This window comes from Geotrypetes seraphini, chromosome 14 (genome assembly GCF_902459505.1).
Source record: "Geotrypetes seraphini chromosome 14, aGeoSer1.1, whole genome shotgun sequence".
Classification (NCBI taxonomy): Eukaryota; Metazoa; Chordata; class Amphibia; order Gymnophiona; family Dermophiidae; genus Geotrypetes; species Geotrypetes seraphini.
This window is the reverse complement of record NC_047097.1, coordinates 71,582,340-71,606,093: the sequence shown is the minus strand read 5'-3', so window position 1 is coordinate 71,606,093 and position 23,754 is coordinate 71,582,340. Positions and strand designations below refer to the sequence as shown.

Sequence of the window (23,754 nt, the reverse complement as noted above, 5' to 3'; positions counted from 1 at the left end):
ATTGGATGACCTGAATATAATATACTCTAGAGGAGAGGAGGGACAGGGAGAGATATGATACAGATGTTTAAATACTATGTATTCATAATACCTTTCAAGTAGCAGTAAATGATAGCAGATAAAGGCCTAAATGGCCCACCCAGCTTGCCCAACCAAACATGCATTAAAATTCATGATATAGATTTGTCTATTTTCTTAGATATTTCTGGGCCACAGACCTAGAGGTCTGCCCAGTTCTGTGCTTAGGTTACACTTCCAACTACTGAAGTCTCTGTTGAAGTTCACTGTAGCCTATCTAAACTGTCCCCCAGCCTTCCTCAACTGAATGGCCATATATGGGGGACAGACTGTGCAAGTCCACCAGGTATTAGCCAGTCTTAGTTCTTCAATAAATACCTATTATTTTCTTATTAGAGATTCCCTGTGTTCATCCCATGCTTTTTTGAACTCTTATCATTTTGCTATCCACTACCTCCCTCAGGAGGGCATTCCAGGCAGCAACTACACTCTCCACAAAGAATTTCCTAACATTGTCTACCACCCCTCAACCTCAAATTATGCCCTCTAGTTTTACCATTTTCCTTTTTCTGAAAAAGATTTAATATGTTCAAGTATTTGAACGTTTGAATTGCATCTCCCCTTCTCCTGTCCTCTAGAGTATACATATTCAGAGCTTTCAGTCTCTCATATGCTTTTTGGAGCAAACCCCCTACCATTTTTGTCACTTTTCTCTGGACCATTTCAAGTTTTCTTATATCCTTTGCCAGATCTGGTCTCCAAAACTGAACACAATACTCCCAAGTGAGGCCTCACCAATGACCTATACAGGGGCATCAACACCTTCCTCCTACTGGTTATGCCTCTCTACAGCCTAGCATTCTTCTGGCAACAGCCACAATCTTTTCCAGAGAAAGTAAAATGGTAAAACTAGAGGGTATGAAATGACTTAGGAACAATGTTTTATCATGAAAAGGGTGGTAGATGCCTGGAATGCCCTCGCAAGGCAGGTAGTGGAGAAATGACAATTTTAAAAAAGCATGGGATGAACATAGAGAATCTCTAATTAGAAAATGAATGGTATAAACAAACTAAGGCCAGTAGTAGGCAATCCTACATGATCTGTGTCTCATATATGGTAATTTGGTTTAGGTTGAGCTGGGGAGGGCTTTGAAAGAAGCTCCAGTGACAAAGGCTGGAGTGGACTTTAATGGCAACTCCAGCAATGGGAATCTAAAGACAGTACCGGGTGGACTTCTATGGTCTATTGCCCAGAAATATGAAAGAGAAGATAATTTAACCATTAGTGTAACTACTGAGCAGACTATCTACTGCCATTTATATTATGTAGAATGGGAAAGATGACCGAATATTTCCTAGATGATCCCTAGAAGTAACAAGACAGTGAAGAGCAGCAGAAGCTTGTCCAAATGGAGAAATTAGTTAATTCAAGTCTTTGTCTTCATTCTTGAACCAGTTCTTAAACAAGAAGTAAAGTGGGAAGCTGACAATCTGCAAAGCATAATGAAGATAAGCTGATTCCTGTGCAAGACCCAGCAGACATAAAAATATGTTGTATAGGAAGTATTATAGAGCTTAACTAAATGAAGATCTGTTCCACCAAATACAAGTAGGCAGTGCTAATAGCTCTAACAAAAGCATGAATGTCACTTTGACTCTTGCCAGTGCTTGCATTTCATTAGCCTGAATTGATTTCCTCTGGGAGAGTGGAAGGAATGGGCATGAAGTGAGGGACCTGTTGGGAGTGCCTTGTTATGGAGTCAAGGCCCCTCGATGCATCATCGTACAGTATGTAGTGAATTATAGGATGGGGATAAAGGGGACTTTTTATGATTTTACATAAGCGTTATCTTTCTGTTGCATTTACTTGGATTTCTGTATTGTGATGTTTCCTTATTCATAAATAAAAAATTAAATTCTTTAGGGCTGTCTAGCTCTCATTTGTGAATACCAAGTTCCTTCACCTCTCTCTTGAAACTCTGTAAACACCTGTCCTTGAGCTGAAACCCTGGTGTCAACATCAACCCCCTCCCCCCCCCCGCATATGTGTTTTTGAAGGGCTAAGTTGTAATGCTTTTGCATAATCACAAAGCCAAAAATGATTATTCACAAGCAACAAACAAATTTCTCTTAGTTTTATTATGCGCAGATCTCAAGTAGTTAACAATAAAATCATATGGCATTTTCTTCTCAAGTTTATATCCAGTAGTGTAGTTCCCAAAGCAAAGACCTTGTTTTATTAGTATAAAAACAAGAAACATGAAATCATACATTGCATTTTGCAGGTAATGTCTTCTACATACAATATAACTGGAAGAATACTTGAAAATTAATAAGCTTTCCTCACATCTACAAAGAAAATTGTTACCTATGGTATATGACAGCATACATACATACATTTGACTTAAGCCTTTGGCATCTAAAGGTTACAAGAAGGCACAACAAAGGTTATTCTCACACAAAAACAAACCACAGCTTTGTGTCTCAAAAATGTACAAAACAATAAAAAATACTTTAGTAAACAAGATGAACTCTGCCACATTTTTAGGTGTTTTTAAGGAATTGTTTTCAGCAGAAAAAGGGCTGGCCAGGTTAAAGAAGCAGCAGTTCAAAGTTCAAACTTGTGTGAACTTTGATGACGCTGGCACAAGTTTAGAAGTTAAAAGAATGACACTCCATGTGTGGGTCGAGGAAAGAATTAATAAAACAGTTATCCACTAATGGCAGCCTGTCTTTTTTAAGTATTCTTGTCTGCTACATATTTTTGTCCTCTCATTTTTCCCCAACCATGAGTGAGCTCAGAAGGACATAGTAAAACCATTCTCAGGGGATTGTGCCCTGGCTCCAGGCCCACTGATCCCAACACAGAGTTTGAGGGGAATACAGGGATAGGTGGCAGACAATACTGAGGAGAAGGGAGCCATATAAGTAAAGGCCACATTATCCGCACATATGGTCAGAAGCATTAATCCCAGGTGACGGACGCTTCAAACATCAGAGTAAGCAATGGAAATAACCAGATGAGTAGATTAGGAGGTGGTGACCACAAGTGGTAGAACTATTCTAAGCATAGTAAGCAGTGAAGATCCCAGGTGTGATCCACATCGAAACACACCTAGGGTGCTGTCCTGGATATGGTTGAACCAGTAAAAATGCAAATGAGAGAAGCTGCAACTGGGATGTGCAGGCAAGACTGGAATTCTTTCCACAAAAAATCATTTTCTTTTTTAAGTTATTGGCTATGATCAGTTTTTCTAGGATGTTTTGGGCACATACCAGGACTACTTAAGCTTGTTTCTGAGCCCAGCAGGTATGGCAGAGCCACACACACAGAGGCCTTGTGTGGTATATCATGCTAAATGCATCACGAGCCATCCTGGCAAGAGGAAATCCTGCCCAGGAAGCTTGGAATGTAAACACTCCAATTACAACTACCCTTCTTTAGCTCAGTGCAGAGGAAAAAAAAAATCTAGTGGTCTCCTTAGAATAAAGAAACAAGAGAGAGAAGATAACAAGATGCCAACCTCCGTAGGGCGCACACTGCTTTTCTGGCTCCACCCTCCATGTTCCCGTGGCCAAGAGTTCTCCTGTGCTGGTCCCTTCTTGAGCAGGCAGGATCTGCTTTAGAACAAAGTGACTTACTAGAATAAATACTGTACATTTATTTGAGGCTACCCAAGTTTCTTATAATGGGGGTAACTTATAGAAAAGGGCCATAGTACTTTAGTGCGATTGGCCAATGAGTTCTAACCATTGGGTCAGCCGTGCTAACAAGTGATCTTTTATGTCCATTCAAAAACTGCTTCTAATATATATTTATAAGAGTTTATACAATGATTTCCAACGTATCGTATGATTTTATAAATGCAGACCTTTATGTTATAGCTTCAATACAAATTTGGCACAGAGGATACACAGACTGCACTGTCCTCAACATCCATACTTTATGTTACTAAGTGCCGCTAAGTCCTCCAAGACAGTGGGACAAAAATCCACAAAAAACAAACAAACCTTATTTCTTATAATTCAAGCTTTTTTCTCTCTTTAAAAAATAAAAAGTAAACTGTTTGAAATAAAATCTGCATTTCACATAAAATATTTAGGCCCAATAACACGATCAACTATTGAAACTTTAAATAAAGCGATACATCTAGTCCATGAGAGTATGACAAAAATAAAGGCTGTCTCCAATTTGAAGGATCAGAGAAGACTGACATCTTCTGAATAGGCTACAGCAGAATTTGACTTTGATCTTTGTCAGGGACCCAGTTATAGGTTTGATGGATGACATCAAATTACTGAAAACACCGGGAGTGGCTTCACACCAGAATCTGACTATGATCTTCTCAAGGACCCATTAATGGGTATGATGGATATGACACATCAAATTATTGCCAGCACCAGGAGTGACCTCCATTCTCATACACCAAGCTGTGGTCCTGCCTAAAACAGTGAGCCCTAACCTTGTTCTTATAATCCTCTATCTTAGCTTCTCCCTCTGCTCGGCTCAGGATTCACATTATAGCTCTTTATGACTCTACCCTGCAGTTAATAGAGAAATTGTGTTCTGCCCAATAAATTTATTTATACTGCATATATCCTAAGTATGTTCCCTATCTGTACCAGCAGACTCACAATCTAACTATGGTACGAAGAGCAATGGAGAATTAAGTGATTTGCCCAGGGTCATAAGCTCTAGGACTGAACCCACAAACTCTGGCTCTTAAGGCAGCAGTTCTAAGCCACTCCTCTGTACTGTGGGTGCTCTGCATCCCCAATATTGAGCAATCACCTTCAGTGCATCCACAGAGGGGTCATTTGTATTGCATTTGGCATCCTTGGCGCTTATGTTCTGCTCACTCAGTGCCAAGTTTGACTCAAAATAGGTGCACAGACAGAAATACAAACAAGACATCTAAAGATTTATTTGATTAAAAAAGAAATAAATACATTTAAAATGTCTTTTTGCGTGTAATTATATTTCAGGTACTACTAGGGCATCTAGATGCAATTCCAAAATAATTTGTCTACTAGATAATATTCCACTATCAATTGTGTTGTTTGACTAAATTGAAAATATTCAACCTATAATCTGTTCTAAAAAGTATCTAGTCAAGAGGATGCTAAAAATCTAGTGTAAAGACTTGTGTCTAGTTGTATATATTGTGTATTATTAGATATCAACCCATAAGCATTTTTTATTTCTAAACAAATGAAAAAAACAATGGATTACAAGAAAGGCTTTTGGCATGGCAATTTAAATCAATCCATCCCACTATACCAAGCCTGGTTTTAGCATGGCATATCATAGAACTGTAGTCACGTTATTTGGTAACCCTGCCTGCCCAGGCAAATTTGTCATGCACTGCAGTAACGGCAAAACACAGTCTGCCATAGAGTCTTAAGGCATACCCATATTCCTCATAAAAGAAGGTGTGCACAATTAGAGAACCTGGAAGAAGGCACAAAAGAACAGCATTGGGCTCCAGGATACAGATTCCTCCCCAAGGGACTGCTGTTTCTCTTCTGTACATCCAAAATGACAATGGCATCAGACTGAATTGCCTGATGTCTGGACCACTGCTCCTGTACAAGTCATGAGGGATAGTGGATCCTTATTCTTATCTCATGACCAGGAAGAACAGACCAAGCAGATCCCTGCTTCACACCTACAAGTTCCTTAAAAATGTTACATGTGTGTGTATTAAAATGCATGGTACATACAACATAAGGTCAGCGCTGAAGACATGTAGAATTTGTTTGAAATAAAATGTTCAGTTGTTTCAGGGAGGAAACATTCATTCTCCTTGTCAGAGGTTTCAAGAAAGATTTTCAGTGGGTATATATAGAAGATCTGTTGTTGAGGAACAGAGTGATCCACCCTGTAGTAAGGGAGGGAAACTGTGCAGACCCCCCCACCCCCCGGAAAAAGAAATAGGTGGGCCCTTTAGTGCTTTCCTGCAATCAGAATTTCTGTTTCTACATATAACACTAGAGTCTCAGTCCATTCTCTTACATCATGTTGGTTATATTTAAAAGTGTGTGTATATGTGTGTGTGTGTGGGGGGGAGAGTAATTAAAAAAAAATATATATATATATATTAGACTTTAGTTTGTAGTATCCACCATTCTCCTACCACCCTGTAGTGCAGGGTGTTTTAAGCAGGTGGCAAGGTGGTTTTAGAAAATGCTTTCAATCTGGTACCTCAGTAATGGCACAGGGACAAAGACAAGATAAGATGATTAGGCCCTGGAGAAGAAAGAGGTCTTAAATACTGGTTAGGATAATAGCAAGGCAGAAGAGGGGAGAGAAGTATCCCACCACAGAGGTGAAAAACCAGGAGCAGTGTCCTGAGAGCTTACTGCAGAAGTGTGCAGAGATGCTCTCCCATACTTCCCCCCCTTACTTATCTCTGTGTACTCACGGATACTGAAGAGACGTTATAGGTACCAGGTAGCTTTGGGGGGGGGGGGGCAGGGGAAGTAACAATTTTGTCAGGTGAAGCAAACGTTTCCCTGGGATTCTTGGCCCTCAGGTGCTCGATCACTCAAGGCAGGCACGGTGTGTTAATGGCAGCTTGTTTGCATTGTTTAAGGCCACAGTGTGGGTGTGGGGGTTAACGGTCATGCTGTCCGTTCACAATCCGGCACATGTTTGCCCCAGAGCCATTTTTGAGGCATGGTTCTTCGTCCTCTTCCTCAGACAGGTCATCCTCCTCCTTGTCACTTCGGTCATCACCGGACATCTGTACAAAGGAAGACAAAAATTAAAAAGCACTTGGTCTCCAGCAATATGACATGTCCTGGCAGCTTCATGGGAAAGGGAACCCATTCCTTACAACAAGGGATAAGAACTAAAACCAGTTATTTTATTTATATTCCGCTTTTAGCCAAAGCGGCTCACAATTCAACATACATAATCTTTAAAACACAAACGTCTCATAGTTCTTCCAGCGAACAAGAGTAAACATAATAAAAGAGGTAACTTGCTAGACATGACTTTTCTGAGACAGGATCGTTCTGGGAGACAGCATAAACATATACAATTATAGCAGTGTTAGCACATGCACACATGTTCATAAAAGAACTCAAGAATCTAAAGCTGGAGTCATGGAGCGTCTAAAAGAATTCCAACTTGAGGCTAAGTAGATATAGCTATGCCATAAAGTCTCTGCCTAACATATGATTCTCCACAAGCAGTTTTCTGCTCAAACCCCACCTCCCCCCCCCCCCCCCGACTACCTATTTCCCATGGACTGAGAGAAGATATCAGACGTGATACATTATGCATGACATTTTGAAGTTAATGGGTGCAGAGATGGGCAGCCAGTGAAGGCTGCTGAAGGAGAGTGATTTGGAATCATATTTTTTCAGTCTGAAGATTAGTTGTATTGCTGTGTTTCTCCACTGCCCCAGGTGCATTAGACAGATTGGAAAAATGCTTGAAGTAACTGTATACAAAACTGCTTTGAGTATGGTTGTATAACTTCCCCCCCTCCCCCCCAAAAAAAGGCAGCATACAAGTCTCAATCCCTTTCTCTCTTATTTAGCCATCTCCAGTGCCTTGTAAATGGCTTCAATATGATTCCGTGAGTGGCGTTATATCAAGCCTAATCTATAATAATAAAACGCTAAGCGCAAATGCGCACTCGCGCCGCGTGTTCCCTGAATCCGTCAGGATGTGGCGGCATGAGTGCGCATGAGCTAGATAGTGGAGTGGGGGGCCGGCAAAGGAGAGCCGGCCCGGGATTCGGCTGGCCCCGGCTAGGCAAAAACCCCCTTCTCCGCCGCACCGAGGCCCTGGCGGTCCCTGCCGGCAGAGAAGGAAAGACAGCTCGGCGGCGGGTTGGCGTGACAGCGCTAAGGCAGCTTGAGGTGCCGCCGCGGCTGTCGGCGCATACAGACCGCAGCGGCTTGAGGCGCCTGCAGTACGTGGCGGCTGTCGGTGGAGGGCAGACGCTAAACTCAAGAATGTCTAGGGGCATGCAAAAACTAAGAATTGTCACCTGCGGGTCTTTTTTTTTTTTTTTTATTCCAGAGTAAAAAATTTTCTGAACAGCAGGGGTAAACTGCAGGAAATTCACTGGATTGTTTTGCAGGGCCTTGAGCGGTTCCCCTGCGAATAGAAACGCTTAGCTTCTCCCAAAGCTCCTCTGAGAGACTTTACTTGAGTTGGAGGAGGAAACGGACACAAATGACCCATTGACGGGCAGAAATCTTGGTGGTGGGAGGGAAGGAGAAGGGGCAGACCTCTATTCTGTAGGGGTGCAGGAGCCGAGAGCGTACGGTGGGCACATCTTTGCCTGCTGCCAACGGAAGTTCAGCACAAAGCTCTACAAACCTCGGGTCTGGCTATTTCACTCTGGAGCAACCTATTCATTGATGGCTCTCCAGGGCTGTCATCTGATTTAGCTCCCTACAGAATTACACTTATTTATCGAGCTGTGAGTTTCCCTCGATTACTGCCGTGAACCGAATTATATTTTGGTATGATTTTATTACAATATATGATGGAGTTTGGCTGAGAGCATATTTTGAACATCTTTTTAGTAGCCATAGCTGTTTGTGAGGTTTTTTTAATGCTACATCTCTCTTTAGCAATTTTATATCTATCTATCTATATCTATATATCTATAATAATAAAATGCTACGCGCGCATGTGCACTCTCGCTGCATGTTCCCTGATCCCTGATCTGTCGGGATGTGGCGGCAAGAGTGCACATGCGCTAGATGGTGCGGAGTGAGGGGCCGGGACTTAGGGGAAGGAGAGCAGGCCTGGGATTCGACCGGCCCAGGCCAGGCAAGACCCCCCTTTCCCCGCCCACCCCCCTTCCCCGCCGCAAAGAAAGAAGGACAGACAGGGGGAAGGGAGAGCGACAGAAAGAAAGACAGACAGGGACCCAGGGAAATAGACAGAAAGAAAGATAAACAGACAGAAAGAAAGAAAGGGGGCAGGGAGAGAGACAGAAAGAAAGAAAGAGAAAGAAAGAAAAAGAAAGAAAGAAATGCCTAAGTCTACACATCTATTCTAGCACCCATTAATGTAACGGGCTAAAAAACTAGTAAAATAAATAAAAGACCATTATACACAAGCTCAGCTGAACCTCTCATAAACCTTTTCCTCAACTCTTGGTCCACTTCGACCAGAAACATCAAGAAACTTCTTTTTATCCTTCCATCACCTTAAGGAATTAAACACAAGCGTATACTTAACACACTTATCACCTACATCGGCACAAAGACCTGGAACAGCCTCCCAATAACCATCAAAGCAGAACCCTATTATCTCAGATTTTAAAAGAAACTAAACATTATTCTCTTTGACAATACACTCCACTAACAATCATTAGTTTGATCAACTTCAATGAACATCATTTCCTCAGCTAACGGGAACACTCAATGAAGTTACAGGGAATTAATTTTAATACCAATATGAGGACATTTTTTTTCACTCAGAGAATAATTAACCTCTGGAACGCATTTGCCAGAGGTTGTGGTAAGAGTAGATAGCGTAGCTGGTTTTAAGAAAGGTTTAGACAATTTCCTGGAGGAAAAGTCCATAGTCTGTTATTGAGAAAGACATGGGGGAAGCCACTGCTTGCCCTGGATCGGTAGCATGGAATTTTGCTACTCTTTGGGGATCTGGAATCTTGCTATTCTTTGATATTCTGCCTGGAATCTTGAGACTCTTTGGGGTTCTAGAATCTTTTGTTATTCCTTGGGGTTCTGGAATGTTGCTACTCCTTGGGGTTCTGGAATGTTGCTACTCCTTGGGGTTCTGGAATGTTGCTCTTCTTTGAGATTATGCCTGGAATCTTGATACTCTTTGGGGGTTCTAGAATCTTTTGTTACTCTTTGGGGTTCTGGAATGTTGCTACTCCTTGGGTTTTGGCCAGGTACTAGTGACCTGGATTGGCCACCGTGAGAATGGGCTACTGGGCTTGATGGACCATTAGTCTGACCCAGTAAGGTTATTCTTAAGTCTTAAACAGTACTTCTAATGTCAACATTATACAGTGGTACCTTGGATTACCAGCATAATCCGTTCCAAGAGCATGCTTGTAATTCAAAATGCTCGTTTATCAAAGCGAGTTTCCCCCCATCCCCGATAACCGGCATCGCTCCCCCCGCTCGCAAAGGCCCCCTTGCTCCATCCGGCACCCCCCCCGCATGAACCAGCCCCCCGCCCGAACAACTTAAACATACCCCCTCCCCCCCACCGTCTAGCGCAGGCACAAATCGTATGCCTAGAAGATCTTCCGGCTTCTGCCTGCCTGCCTTGAGCATGCATCTGCGCATGCTCAAGGACTTCTAATTCTCCATCAAGCCCAATATCCAGTTTCCAACAATGGCCAACCCAGGTTCCAAACACCTAGCTAGATCCCAAATAATAAAGCAGATTTTATGCTAGGGCAGAGTACCGCCACACAGGATATTGCTGAAGGGTTGTCGGGTAAGATTTGCCTCTTTGCGGATGATACCAAAATCTGCCGGATGGTGTGAACAACATGAAGAAAGATCTAGCAAAGTTTGAAGAATGGTTTGAAATTTAGCAGCTAAAATTTAATACTAAGAAATGCAAGGTCATGCATTTGGGCTGCAAAAACCTGAGAGAATGGGTAAAGAACTTATGTGCACGACAGAAGAGCGGGACTTGGGTGTGACTGTATGTGATGAAAAGGTGACAATGAAAGCTAGTGTGCATAGAAAGAGGTATGGCCAGTAGGAAAAAGGAGGTACTGATGCCCCTGTATAAGACTTTGGTGAAACCTCAATTAGAATATTGTGTACACGGGGGGCTGGAGTGTTGGGTCTGTTTGCTTTGTATTATGATTCTATTCTGTTGTCACTTCACGGTTGATTGTAATTTGTTGTTTGGATTTTATTATTGAAAAAAAAAAAATAGATTCCACATAAAATATTGTGTATAATTCTGGAGGCCGCACCTTCAAAAAGATATAAAAAGGAAGGAATCGATCCAGAGGAAGGCTACTAAAATGGTCCAGAGGAAGGCTTCAAGTGGTCTTCATCATAAGGTGTATGGGGACAGACTTAAAGATCTCAAATCTCAATCTGTATACTTTGAAGGAAAGGCGGGAGAGGGGAGATATGATAGAGACATTTAAATACCTATGTAATGTAAATGCGCATGTGTCAAGTCTCTTTCATTTGAAAGGAAGCTCTGCAATGAGAGGGCATAGGTTGAAGTTGAGAGGTGATACTTTTTTACAGAGAGGGTGGTAGATGCGTGGAACAGTCTCCTGGAAGAGGTGGTGGAAACAGAGACTGTGTCTGAATTCAAGAGGGCCTGGGATAGGCACATGGGATCTCTCAGAGAGAAAAAGAGATAATGGTTACTGCAGATGGGCAGACTAGATGGGTCATTTGGCCTTTATGTACCATCATGTTTCTATGTTTCACCAACAAGTGCGCCTGCATTTCCCCTGCTTGTCTCCACAGAACAGATTGTCCACCGACATAAGATACACAGAGACAGCGCTCTGTAAACTCTCACTTACCTTCACAAAAAGAAAATAACTCCGGGGCTCTAGGTGGCTGCCTCAACCCTTCCCAGATGCTGGCAAATGGGGAACACAAAAATATTTGTTTGTTTGGGACCAGCGAAAACAAAAACGCTGTGGAGAAGATGATGTTCAAGATGCAGGCTTTATTAAAAGTACAGTCTGTATGTGTATCGTGTCTGATTTCAAGAAAGCCTGGGATAGTCATGTGGGATCTCTTAGAGGAAGAGATAATGGTTACTGAGGATGGGCAGTCTGGAGGATGGGCCATTTAGCCTTTATCTGCCATCTTCCTATTTTCCTCAGAGTCTAGTTTTCTAGGCTTCAGCCCTTGGTTTATTTATATCCTATTGTGTTCTTCCTATCGAGTTCCTGATTGGGGGAGGGGGGACTAGCCAATTGTCTCCTCTATGTTGTTTTATTGGCTAAAGTAGTCTATGAAGAACATGATGGTCTATCACTTTCTTGAACTTTCCGGTAATGGGTGACTGTCTGCAACACGTGATTGATACACAATGGAGTTTTTTGACTGGTGATTAAGCTGCACTTGCTATTTTTTAGCGTTGCTATATCAGTGGAGTGCAGATCCGACTGAAGTCTTTTTTTCTCCACTTTTTTATCTTTCAGGTGGTTCCACTATTGGGGTTTATGTGGCAGCAGTCTCCACATTCCTCTGGATGATTATTGTTAGATCAGAATTCTCTAATTGGGGTATTCCATTAAAATCTTTCCACTGCCAGTTTTGTAAAGGTTAACACAGAACTGCAGCTATAGTTGCCACTGCATTTCTCCAATTTTTGCAGTGTGGACAATCCCGGTCCACGGCAGGGTCAATCAGCACAAGAAAACACCTTGAACATAAAGAATGAAAACTAATTCATAGAAAAGTAATTGAATACAGAAAACCTATGCCGGGAGGAAGAGATGTCCACATTTTCTGAGTGTTGCTTGGAGGCATCATTACTCTGCAGCTCACAGCACAGTTCAATAATTACTCACTCCAGCCCTGCACACACCCCGAGTTGCTCTGTACACACCCTTCTGCTCCACATTGCTTAACTAATCCTTAAATGCTTGATTGCTGATAAGCCCTGCTGAGATTTTATTATTTATTTATTGTACTTACTACACCCACCTGTACCAAACAAGGACCCAAGAGGTGCACAAGACTAAAATTAACATTCCTAGAATTTAATGCAGAGGGTTCAGTCATTTGTGAACGAGACACCAGCACGCCGCGGGAAAACTTACTTTTAAAGAGCTCCGAAGCGGGGTGTGAGTGGGGAACCCCCCCACTTTACTTCATACTGTTCGCGCTGCCGTTGGAGAGGGGGAGTTTGAGGAGTTGGAACCCTCCATTATAGAGAAAACTGAACTTTTTCTGATTTTTTCAGGAAAAGTTCAGTTTTCTCTATAATGTGGGGGGTTCCACCCCCCCCCACACTCCCCCCCCAACGTCAGCGTGAACAGTATGAAGTACCCCCCCGTTGGAGCTCTTTAAAAGTTTTCCTGCGGCGCGCTGGTGTCTTGCCCCAAATTGTCTGTGCTCGATTGTCGGCGCGCTTTTGTCCCGTCACCAGTGCAGAGAGCCCAAGGGAGGTCAGGATTTACTTACATTTCCCGAGAACACCTTCTTCATCATTCTAAAAATGAGGCAACTCCAATATATATGCAATAGCTGTAGGGTGAACATGATCATATTGAAAAAGTAATAGAGAAAGAATGGGGTACAGATGTCTAGCGGATAAACCACTGTTGCGTAGATAATCCTAAGGAAAGACCAAAAGAGAAAAAGAGCCATCAGGTGGTCATACTGTTTTCTTTGAATCAATCAAATTTGCTCATGCAGCCCTGACACAAGCAGCTCTGATGAACTTCCAGCAAAGCTGCAACCAGGCAAGGGGCAGCACGGGACTAGCTTAGATGAAGACATCCATTTTACTCACCAAAAGGGGAAAATGATAAGTCTGGTGATTGTAAAGACCAAGGCGAAAACCAGGAACAAGACATCGCAGGACCGCTTCCAGCGGGCGTAGTTACTCATTTTAGCTGCCTACATACAAAAGAAAATGTAGATACTGTCAACCAGGATAGGGGCAGCGAAAAGGCCATTTGTCTCTACACCCCTATCATCGGGTGCAAAGCACTCTGCAATCTCAAAATCCAGACCAAGGAAACAAAATCTGTCAAGCATCAAACAAGTCCAGTCCTTTATGTGATATCATGCATCTGCACACACGAACCCACAGCCTCTGCTTGCAGAATGCTACATGTACTCACACAGACACATATGTGATTTCATACATGCTCACATAGACACGTATACATGATCTCGCACACGAACGCATATGACCTCCCCTTACAGGCTGCCTCACACACCCTTCCGCTTGATATTTCATACATGCACAACCTGAGATTTGACATGCCTCCTCTTCATACCTGTCTGCATACACACGCACATTACTCTAGACATTCCATCTTCTCCAGTTGGCCAAGCTGACTTTTGCGACTGGCAATCCAAGAGCCAAATTTTACCTTTGTTTTCATGTTTTTGACCCACCTCCCGATTTAAAAGCAGCAGCAATCTCTGTATTGTGAAAACAGACTTCTGGGCTCAAACCTAACAATTAAGTCTCTTTCGCAAATGACAATACGTCAATCAGGCCTCTTGATCTTAATGATACCAACATTTCATATTACACACTTATTATAGCACACACATACAGACCTAGTGGTTAGAGCAGCTGCCTCATCATCCTGAGGTTGCGAGTTTGATTCCCACTCTGGGCAAGTCACTTTATTGCCCCATGTATAAAATAAGTACCTGACTAAAATATGTAAACCACTTTGATTGTCTAACCACACAGAAAAAGCGGTATAAACTTATCTTCTTGGAAGAGTATTCCAAGAAGGAGATATGTTTGAAGATCAAGTCGACCACTGGGATGAGACAGTTATATTATAATAAGTATGAGATTAGGGATCTGATCCTTAGTTTTCAATTAAGTTTGCCTGCATCCATTCCTGTGTCTTGGATACGCTTGTCTGACAGATGAAGATCCGCACCAAAATGGACTGCATCTCCCTAAAGAACAATAGCTGCTGAGACCACTTAACTGTCTCCGGAAAGGAGAAGAAGCATGATAATGACAGTGCTGCAGTCATTTGAAGGCAACTGGGTTAAAACAACCCTAGAGGAAAGGAGAGACAGGGGAGATATGATTCAGACGTTCAAATACTTGAAGGGTATTAACGTAGAACAAAATCTTTTCCAGAGAAAGGAAAATGGTAAAACCAGGGGACATAATTTGAGGTTGAGGGGTGGTAGATTCAGGGGCAATGTTAGGAAATTCTACTTTACGGAGAGGGTAGTGGATGCCTGGAATGCGCTCCCGAGAGAGGTGGTGGAGAGTAAAACTGTGACTGAGTTCAAAGAAGCGTGGGATGAACACAGAAGATTTAGACTCAGGAAATAATATTAAATATTGAACTAAGGCCAGTTACTGGGCAGACTTGCTTGGTCTGTGTCTGGCCGTTTGGTGGAGGATGGGCAGGGGAGAGCTTCAATGGCTGGGAGGGTGTAGATGGGCTGGAGTAAGTCTTAACAGAGATTTCGGCAGTTGGAACCCAAGCATAGTACCGGGTAAAGCTTTGGATTCTTGCCCAGAAATAGCTAAGAAGAAAAAAAAAAAAAAAATTTAAATTGAATCAGGTTGGGCAGACTGGATGGACCATTCGGGTCTTTATCTGCCGTCATCTACTATGTTACACTAAGATTCCCCTTTTCCAGTCTCAGTTTTACTTTATTGCAAAGAGATTTGTGCTTAAAGTCTATGAGCAGGCCTCATCTCCCTCTCCAAAACACAATAAAATGCAGGATGTCACAGTGCTGATCCTCAGAGCACCTGTGCAGATATCAGATAGAGAAACACAAAGTATAAGAAAAACACTGCCAATATAGAGGAGACTCTTCCAAAAGCAATACAATACAGAAGCAAATCATCAAATCTAGGGGGGGAGGGGACATAGGAAGAAGACTAAGAAAAACAACCCACTGCAGTGAAGCAAACTTTGCTGGGTACATAAGAACATAAGAATAGCCTTACTGGGGCAGACAAAGGTCTATCAAGCCCAGTAGCCTGTTCTCACGGTGGCCAATCCAGGTCCCTAGTACCTGGCCAAAACCCAAAGAGTAGCAACATTCCAGAACCCCAAAGAGTATCAAGATTCTCAAAGAATAGCAAGATTCCGGAACCCCAAAGAGTAGCAACATTCCAGTTGCTTCCCCCATGTCTTTCTCAATAACAGACTATGGACTTTTTCTCCTGGAATTTGTCCAAACCTTTCTTAAAACATTATCTGCTCTCACCACAATCTCTGGCAATGCTTCTGCATTACTGGGGCAGACCCTATGGCTCAGCACTATATGCTCATACCGTTGGCCTGATGGAAGCAAAGAGCTAAATCCCAGGGAAGGAAGGAGGGAAGTGAGCTGCAGCTGTTACCCTCTCTGCGTATAGAAAAGGCATGGAGATAACATCTTGGAGGGGACTTTCCACCATCCAGTGAAAAGATGGGAAGAGAGGTATAGTGTTTCTCCCCCTTCACATACACACACACACACACACAGTGCTTACCTCGAGCAAAAAATCAGAGGCATCGTGAACAAGGAGCGTGAGGGTCCCCACACGAACATAGTTTACACACCAGGAGAAGACGAGCAGGAAGACGGTGGAAAAATGGTGGACAAGCTGGATCTTAAAATCCTGAGGAGAGATTGTAAGAGCAAAATGACAGCTACAGAGAGAATTTGTTTTTGAGAATACCTCGGCTATGTGGGGAAGACAGTATGAAGTCCCACCCTGGCAAATCACATACACATGCACAAAAGTATTTTCTATATCTGTGGTTTTCAAACCTTCTTCTGTTGTGACAAACCTGACAGCAAATGGTCACACACATAACCCAATGAACAAAGAAAATAACCCTCTATCTCATTTCTTTGTTATTAACAATGATGCAAAGGAAATAGACACAATGGTGCTGACCGCCAGGGAGGAAAGGAATGGGCCAGAGGCCTGTAATGTTTCCAGTTGGGGCTGGTAACAGAAGTAGGGACTAGGTATGGAGATTTCAAGTACCTGAATTCTCCCCAACCTGCCGCACATGTGGTTGATAAGGAAGGCACAAGTTTTTGGCAACACACTGGTTATCTGTGAAAATGCTAAACTTTTCCCAAGTCATTGGACACTTTCAGTATTCTACTCCCTGTTCCCCTCCCCCCAAGGCTCAAGCCCCTTCTGCCCCAGCAAGGAGGCATCTGTTCCCCTTCCTCACCTTTCACAGTGCAGCCTAGCCTCATCAGCCTCCCTGAGCCCTACTGCAGCACAATGTGATGGTGAAAGTTTGTTTTTAGGTGTTGTTTTTAACCGCATTTTATCTATTGTTATAATAAACTTTGCCTGCATCATTGTACTCTCGTCTGCAGTTTTCTTTGTTTTGGTTTTGCCTTCGTACTCTTGACTGCAGACCCTTGTTGGTTCTCCCCTTTGTTGTTTGCGGTGAAAGTTTTTACAACAGGATGCCAACTGTGCCAATTACACAGGATGATCCACCATCGGACTGCTAGATTTATTTACCTACTTCAATTTATGAAAATACCTACCCATAAATATGCACTACAGAGAGGCATACAACACTTACCTTTCTCCTGACATCAGAGGCGACACTGAACAACAGGGACCAATAGAAGCTGAGCTCCAACACATAATACCAATACTGCGACGTCAGCACAGACTGCAAGGAAGGAACAGATATATCAGCTCAGCAATACAGACCAGTATAGTGCAATCCCAGACATTTCCAAAAGGTCACTCCTGAGCTGCTATAAATCCAACAGACCAAAAATTAAAACACTGCTGGGATCCCTGATACAGTACTGGGACAGTATGTATGCAAATTACTGGGGGGCGGGGATAACAGTTAAAAAAAAATCTACAGCAAGTAAACAGTTGTGAGGTTGTTGTGTTAGTCCATTTGAATGCACACAGAACTGTAGGCAAAACTTTGCTCTTGGGACTATGTACATTGAGGGCCTGACTCTATATAAGACACCCTGTCTCAGGAGCCTCCTAAGCGGCTTTTGAGAATCACACATGGGCGTCCTATACAGAACTGCATTTGTCCTAACAGACAGACATTTAACCACCTCAATTCTCTAACTGGTGTCCATATCTCAGACACCATTTAAAGAATTGCGTTGCTGCTGAGCTGATTGCGGCAAGGGAGTCTCCCTGCTGCGATCAGCTGAGCAGGATAAGCAGGGAACCACTGAACCCCACCGCAAGTCAGCCGCCACCCACGAACCCCCTACACTGTCCGCGGCAGGAGAGTTGCCCAATCCATCCTGCTGCAAACCCCTAATAATCCCTGGCAGGAGGGATGCCCACTCCCTCCTACTGGCACTCCTCCAATCCCCCCTCAAAAGTCCACCCAGACCTCCCTCCCCTGTATCTTTAACAGAAAGGCCGGCCAGAGGAATGCCTATTCCCTCTGGCCTGCAGGACCGCCTCTTCAAAATGGCAGGCCTGCCCCTTCCCAGTGCACCAGCGAGGGGCCCAAGGCCCTGATTGGCCCAGGCGCCTAAGGACTCTCCCATAGACTCCGATTGGCCAGATCCCTCCGGCCAGCCTTCTTGTTAAAGGTACCGGGGGGGGGGGGGGGGACGGTCCAGGTGGGCTTTACTTTATTGGGCGATAGGAGTTCGGGAGGGGGTGCCAGCAGGAAGGAGTGAGCATCCTTCCTGCTGGGGATGTTTGGGGGGGAAGGTGCCGGCAGGAAGGAGTGGGCATCCCTCTTGCCAGGGATTGTTTCTCAGTTTGTGGCCCTGCTGACTTGCGGTGGGGCTTGGGGTTCTCTGCTGCGGCCACTCAGCTGATCGCAGCAGGGAGATTTCCTTACTGTGATCAGTTTAGCGGACGCATCTAATTGAAATTTAGGCCAGCATTTCAGTGGCCTACATTTCAGGTGCATATTGCAGCCCTACGGAGACACCTAGGGCCGCTTAGGCCCACCTAAGGCCACTTCTGGGCAAAACCACACCCACGCCCAGCCTTGGGCAAGCTTAAGCATCCCTACGCATATCCCTCATCTGCGACAAATGCCTACAATGTAGGCGGCCTGCCTCGTGTAGCTTTTTTTTTAGAAAATGTGTGTCCCGATTGGCTGGTTAGGAAGCGGTAGGACGCCTAAAGCCACCTACAATCAGGACACCGTTTATAGAATTTGGCCCTGAGTGACCAGTTTCCCAAATGAAGCAAGCAGTGCTAATAGTGTCTTATATATCACTACATCTCCAACTGGTTTCAAATTGGTTTACAAAAAAAATTACAAAAAATAAAACCTTAGAAAAGAGTAAAGTAAAAACAAAGAGTGAATAAAGACAAAATAACCTAGAAATTAAAGACGGCATTATAAGGCATCATGTGCTGAGCAAGGTCCATTTCTCAAAGAAGGTTTCTAGCAATTTACAAAAAGAGCAGTAAGTAGGTATACTGGAGATCTCATTTCAGCCAGTAGGAGCAAGAGATGGGAGGAGGCGGTATTCTCTAGAGACAAACTATGTAAGATTTATCCTGAGGTGAAGGAGGAGAGGGAAGAGAACAGATTCCCATGGAGGAATGAGGAGAAGCAAGGCAAGGGGCATTCTCTGGAGATAGTAAACTGTATCAGATTTGTCCTGAGGTGAGCAAGAAGAGGAAAGAGAAGTGGAGAACGGGTTCCTGAGAAGGGGAAGCAAAGCAAAGGGGAGAAAGAAGGGAGGAGTTGGTGAGAAGGGAAGGAGAGAAAAGGAAGATGGGAGGAGATGGTGTCCATGGAGGGGAGAGAAGGAAGGAGTTGGTGCCAATGGAGCAGAGGGAAAAGGAAGAGAAGATTGTTATAAAAATAAAAATCACCAGAGCTGTCCATGCTAAATTTCTTTCAACTCTTTTACATTTGCGTAATGCAATTAATTACACAATTAAAAATTTTAATTGATGCACAGCCCTAATCCTAATTAATTAGTGTAGATTCAGGAGACATTTAGTTGTTGCTTATGTTCTCGATATATTGCTCTTTATGACCAGAAGGAGTGTGATCTTCTTTCAATCTGGGCTGCTTAGCTGAAACTCACCTGTTTCGGGTAACCGTCCCACACATGTTTGATCTTATAAGACCACGGTTTCTGTGAAAAAAAGGATGACAGGTTATATTTCGGGAACATATGGAATATTAGGTTCTTACCTAATGTAACCCCCCTCCTTCTCAGACTGAGGTAAAAGGTATCCCTCTTGAAATAAGATTTATTTTGTAGTCGTGAACACCGAGGGTTAAATTGATACCTTTCCCCAGGAGGAGTGAATTACATAAAAAAAAATAATATATGTAATAACAAAATGTAATGTAACCTGGAAATAAAAATGTTAATTAAACCATTAACAAAATAGATATAAAGAAGCACTAAGGACTCTAAATTGAAAATAGAAATAAAATTTAATAAACAAATGCAGTATAACAAGTCTAGACAATAAAATTTAGCTTCACTTCTGCTCCATTCTTTAAATGTCCCAATAAAATCTTCTTTGATCCATTAATTGTGTTTCACCATGCAGGATTTCTTATGTTTGAATATATTTATTAAGATTTTCAATAAAGTGCAAAGAAAAATCACACAACAAAGCAAACCAAGTACTCTTACATGTGCACAAACCAAACCCCCTCCACCCCCCTTCCCCCGCCTCAATAAAGTCAAAAGTCCACCATGTAGCTTGTGGCCCCCTTCACAAATTCAGTAATCTGCTGCGAACCTGGGGAGTCAGGTCTATCCAGAAATGCTCCCAGTATTATTTATTCTTTTAAATCCTTTGTCCAGGGAAAACTAACTGATGGGTTTAAGAACGCTTGCTTTAAATAATGTATCTTACAGTCTCCAGCTTCTCCAAATTCTCCTTTTTTCCCCTCAGGTTAGTGTATTGGAAGCTTTCTGTCCTTTCGGAGTAGGGGAACCACGTTGGCACACTGTTGCTAGTAGATCTCTCTCTCCCTGGAACCAACCTACTACTCTAACTAAAACCAAATCAATAAGAAAAACCCTATCCTAAATCTAATAACCCCATAGTTGCCTAAAATACTTTCTAAACTAGGAAAAAAACAGATAATTGATGTTCCCTATACTATTTCCTTCCCCAAAATTTCCTATATATAATCACAAAACTCTATAGTGCGGAGCCAGGCAAGCCTGCGCATCGTTACTGAGAAGGCAGCGATCCTCGAGGAAAGCTCAAATGGGAAAAACAGGAAGATTGAAGGAGATGCATGCGGAGTTGAGTCAAAGTGGTGATCGTCTGCTTAAATCCTGGAAGATGATGTTGAGGAATATATTTGAAATATTCAGGCAGTGTGTCAACCAAATGCTTGAAATAAGAAATTAAATTGTTTTTTTCATTAAGAATATATATATATATGAACGTCATAAGATATTATTTTCAGGTAGTATATTTTAGTTATATATGAATCTGGGAGGGGGTGGGGGTTAAATCTTTCTTGGTGTATGATACTGAAGATTTTTCAAGTGATGTATTATAATTGTTTCAGCAGAAAGAACTCGGATATGTGAAAAATCAATGATATTAAAGATACACTTTCACAAGAAAGATACAAAAATGTCATATATAATGTAGACAGTGCTGCTTTAGTTTAAAGGGATGTGTTTCAAAAAAATGGAGGAAAAGCCTCAGACAGAAGCCCTCCCACCGCCACAAAGGTGGATTAAGGTGGTTGGGTGATGACCTCACTGGCAAAAAACCTCCATTTCACTCCCAAGTATAAAAACTTTAGCAGGGCTGTCTATGCAAGTTGATAGAAGAAAAGCTTTCAACTTATCTTCAGTTGATCGGTACACCGACGGTGGCCAGCGTTTCACGAGTCTGCTCCCTCAGGGTGTAAAACAATCCGATCAAACTTTTAAACGGGACACCGAAACGCCTCTTCAGATCAAAAGATCGGCATCCCGTTTAAAAGTTTTTGTATCTTTCTTGTGAAAGTGTATCTTTAATATAATAGTATTATAATTGTTTGACACTCACTGAATAAAGAATTGGAAAAAAAAAAAAAGAAAAGAAATGAAAACAAAGTTGTAATTCAAAACTCTAGTTGCCATAAGAGAATTTTGATACAACCGGCGGCCAAATTTGTCCAAGGTAGGGAGAATGAAAAGGCACTCTCTAAAATTGAAAGGGGATAGATTCCGTACGAACATAAGGAAGTTCTTCTTCACCCAGAGAGTGGTAGAAAACTGGAACGGTCTTCCGGAGTCTGTCATAGGGAAAAACACCCTCCATGGATTCAAGATAAAGTTAGACAAGTTCCTGCTGAGCCAGAACGTACGCAGGTAGGGCTAGGATCAGTTAGGGCGCTGGTCTTTGACCAAGGGCCGCCGTGTGAGCAGACTGCTGGGTACGATGGACCACTGGTCTGACCCAGCAGCGGCAATTCTTATGTTCTTATGCCCTCTCAGGAGGGACAGTGGCATAAACTTTGGCAGGATTGGTCTTTCTCAGAGAGGACTCCACAAGAAGGGACTGATGGGATAACTGAAATTTCTCAAAGCCCTTGCAGTGGACCATCCTGTAACGAGACTGCAGCTTTCCTGGGACAGCAGGAATGGAATAAGGTGTCTCTAGGTTTCTCTTGAAGGTTTGAGAAAGAAGTCTAATGGGTAATTTGAGACTCCGCAGGAGGACGAGACATACCCATTTCTTTTAAATACTCCTGAGAGCATTTGGAATAAGAATTCTAAGTAATATTGAGTTCCTTACTCATTTGACGTAGGAAAGAAGAAAAAAATATCTGCACCAAGGATGGTTGACCTTGAGGAGAAGACAGTGGCCTCGAGGTGCCTCGCAAGGCAGAGAATGAGGGTGCAGCTTCTCTGGAATACTGATATCTGAGGCCTGAATATGCAGGTATAGATGACTCACTGAGAGAATCTTTTGCAGGAGAAGAAGCAGCGGTATCTGGAGGTGGAAGCCTCAAAGAGTCTCGAGGCCTGGAGAGATGAGTCTTGTCTCGAGAAGAGGATCTCTGCCTCGATGAATGCCTCGATTGATGTGGAGAACCGTACCTCGAACCAGGCAGATCTTGAGAAAGTTGAGGAGTCTTTGCCCTCCTCGTATAAGGCGACGCCTTATACGAGGAGGGAGGGCTAGAAGCTGGAGATTGAGATCAAGACACCAAAAGGGATTGAACGCTTAGTGTCTAGGTATCTCGAGGCACTGATAAGGACTTGACTCCTTGAGTAGTGTACTTATGCTCCAGATGAGACACTCGCAAAGACTCGATCCCTTGCATAGAGTGTGAAGAGTCCTCTTGAGGCACTCCCAAGGACTCGACTCCTTGCATAAAGTGAGGAGGATCAGCTCGAGGTACAGCCAAGGACTCGACACCTTCTGATACTGCTAAGTGCTCAGGCTGGACTGCAGGAAGCAGAGTCGAGGTAGGAGCATGTTTGGCAAGCATATTACCAAACTGATGATCCAAGATGGTCTAGATCAGGGGTGTCCAACCTACGGCCCAGTGAAGTATTTTGTGCGGCCCCGGTCGAGGGCGATTCAGTATTTTCCTCTGTTGCCACTGGGTGTTTACTGTCTTGCCAGCTCCCTCCTCTGTCTTGCTGCAGTGTTTGCACGGCCCGAGAAACATTTTTTTCGGCCAATGGAAGCCAAAAGGTTGGATACCCCTGGTCTAGATCATAGCCCCCAAATGTGACACTAAGACTTGAAGATCTGGTACATTTGGTGTGGCTATAGTCTCCGGGGAAGAGGAGGAAGAATGACCCTTCGACTTGGAGACATGTTTCTTGGGTATCTTGATAACTACTGCTGGCACCTGACCTGAGGGAGGCAGTGAGGCAAGCGTCTTGTCAGGAGAAGACTTAGCAGATTTGAACAAGGATGGCTTGATTAAAGTTGAAGCTGAGGTCGAGGCAGAAGGCGGAACTCCTGTAAGCTTGACTGGATTCGAGGTCGAGACTGGGGCAAGTAGAGTCATACCTCTGAAGAGTTTTTCCACCTGAACTCGACGACTTTTGCGGGCACGAGGTTGAAGGGTAGCGCAGTGAACACACGACTTCGGACGATGGTCAGGTCCAAAACACTGAATACACCACCAATGTGGG

The 23,754-nt window shown here is 43.2% G+C and overlaps 1 protein-coding gene across 4 annotated transcripts in view; it reads right to left on the bottom strand.

Moving 5' to 3' along the window:
* Positions 1-2,138: 2,138 nt before the first annotated feature.
* CERS3 (ceramide synthase 3) overlaps positions 2,139-23,754 on the bottom strand; it is an 80,847-nt gene continuing 59,231 nt past the window's right edge. For 3 of the 4 annotated variants that reach the window (XM_033920224.1, XM_033920223.1, XM_033920222.1), the window contains 6 exons: positions 19,714-19,764; positions 17,244-17,336; positions 16,178-16,306; positions 13,487-13,593; positions 13,156-13,309; positions 6,491-6,764 (listed from right to left, as the gene is read on the bottom strand). In XM_033920224.1, coding sequence (XP_033776115.1) covers positions 6,636-6,764; positions 13,156-13,309; positions 13,487-13,593; positions 16,178-16,306; positions 17,244-17,336; positions 19,714-19,764 — 663 coding nt within the window. In that variant the 3' untranslated portion in view covers positions 6,491-6,635. Of the gene's footprint in view, positions 6,765-13,155; positions 13,310-13,486; positions 13,594-16,177; positions 16,307-17,243; positions 17,337-19,713; positions 19,765-23,754 lie in introns of all 4 variants that reach the window. The other variant, XM_033920225.1, reaches the window with a different exon arrangement.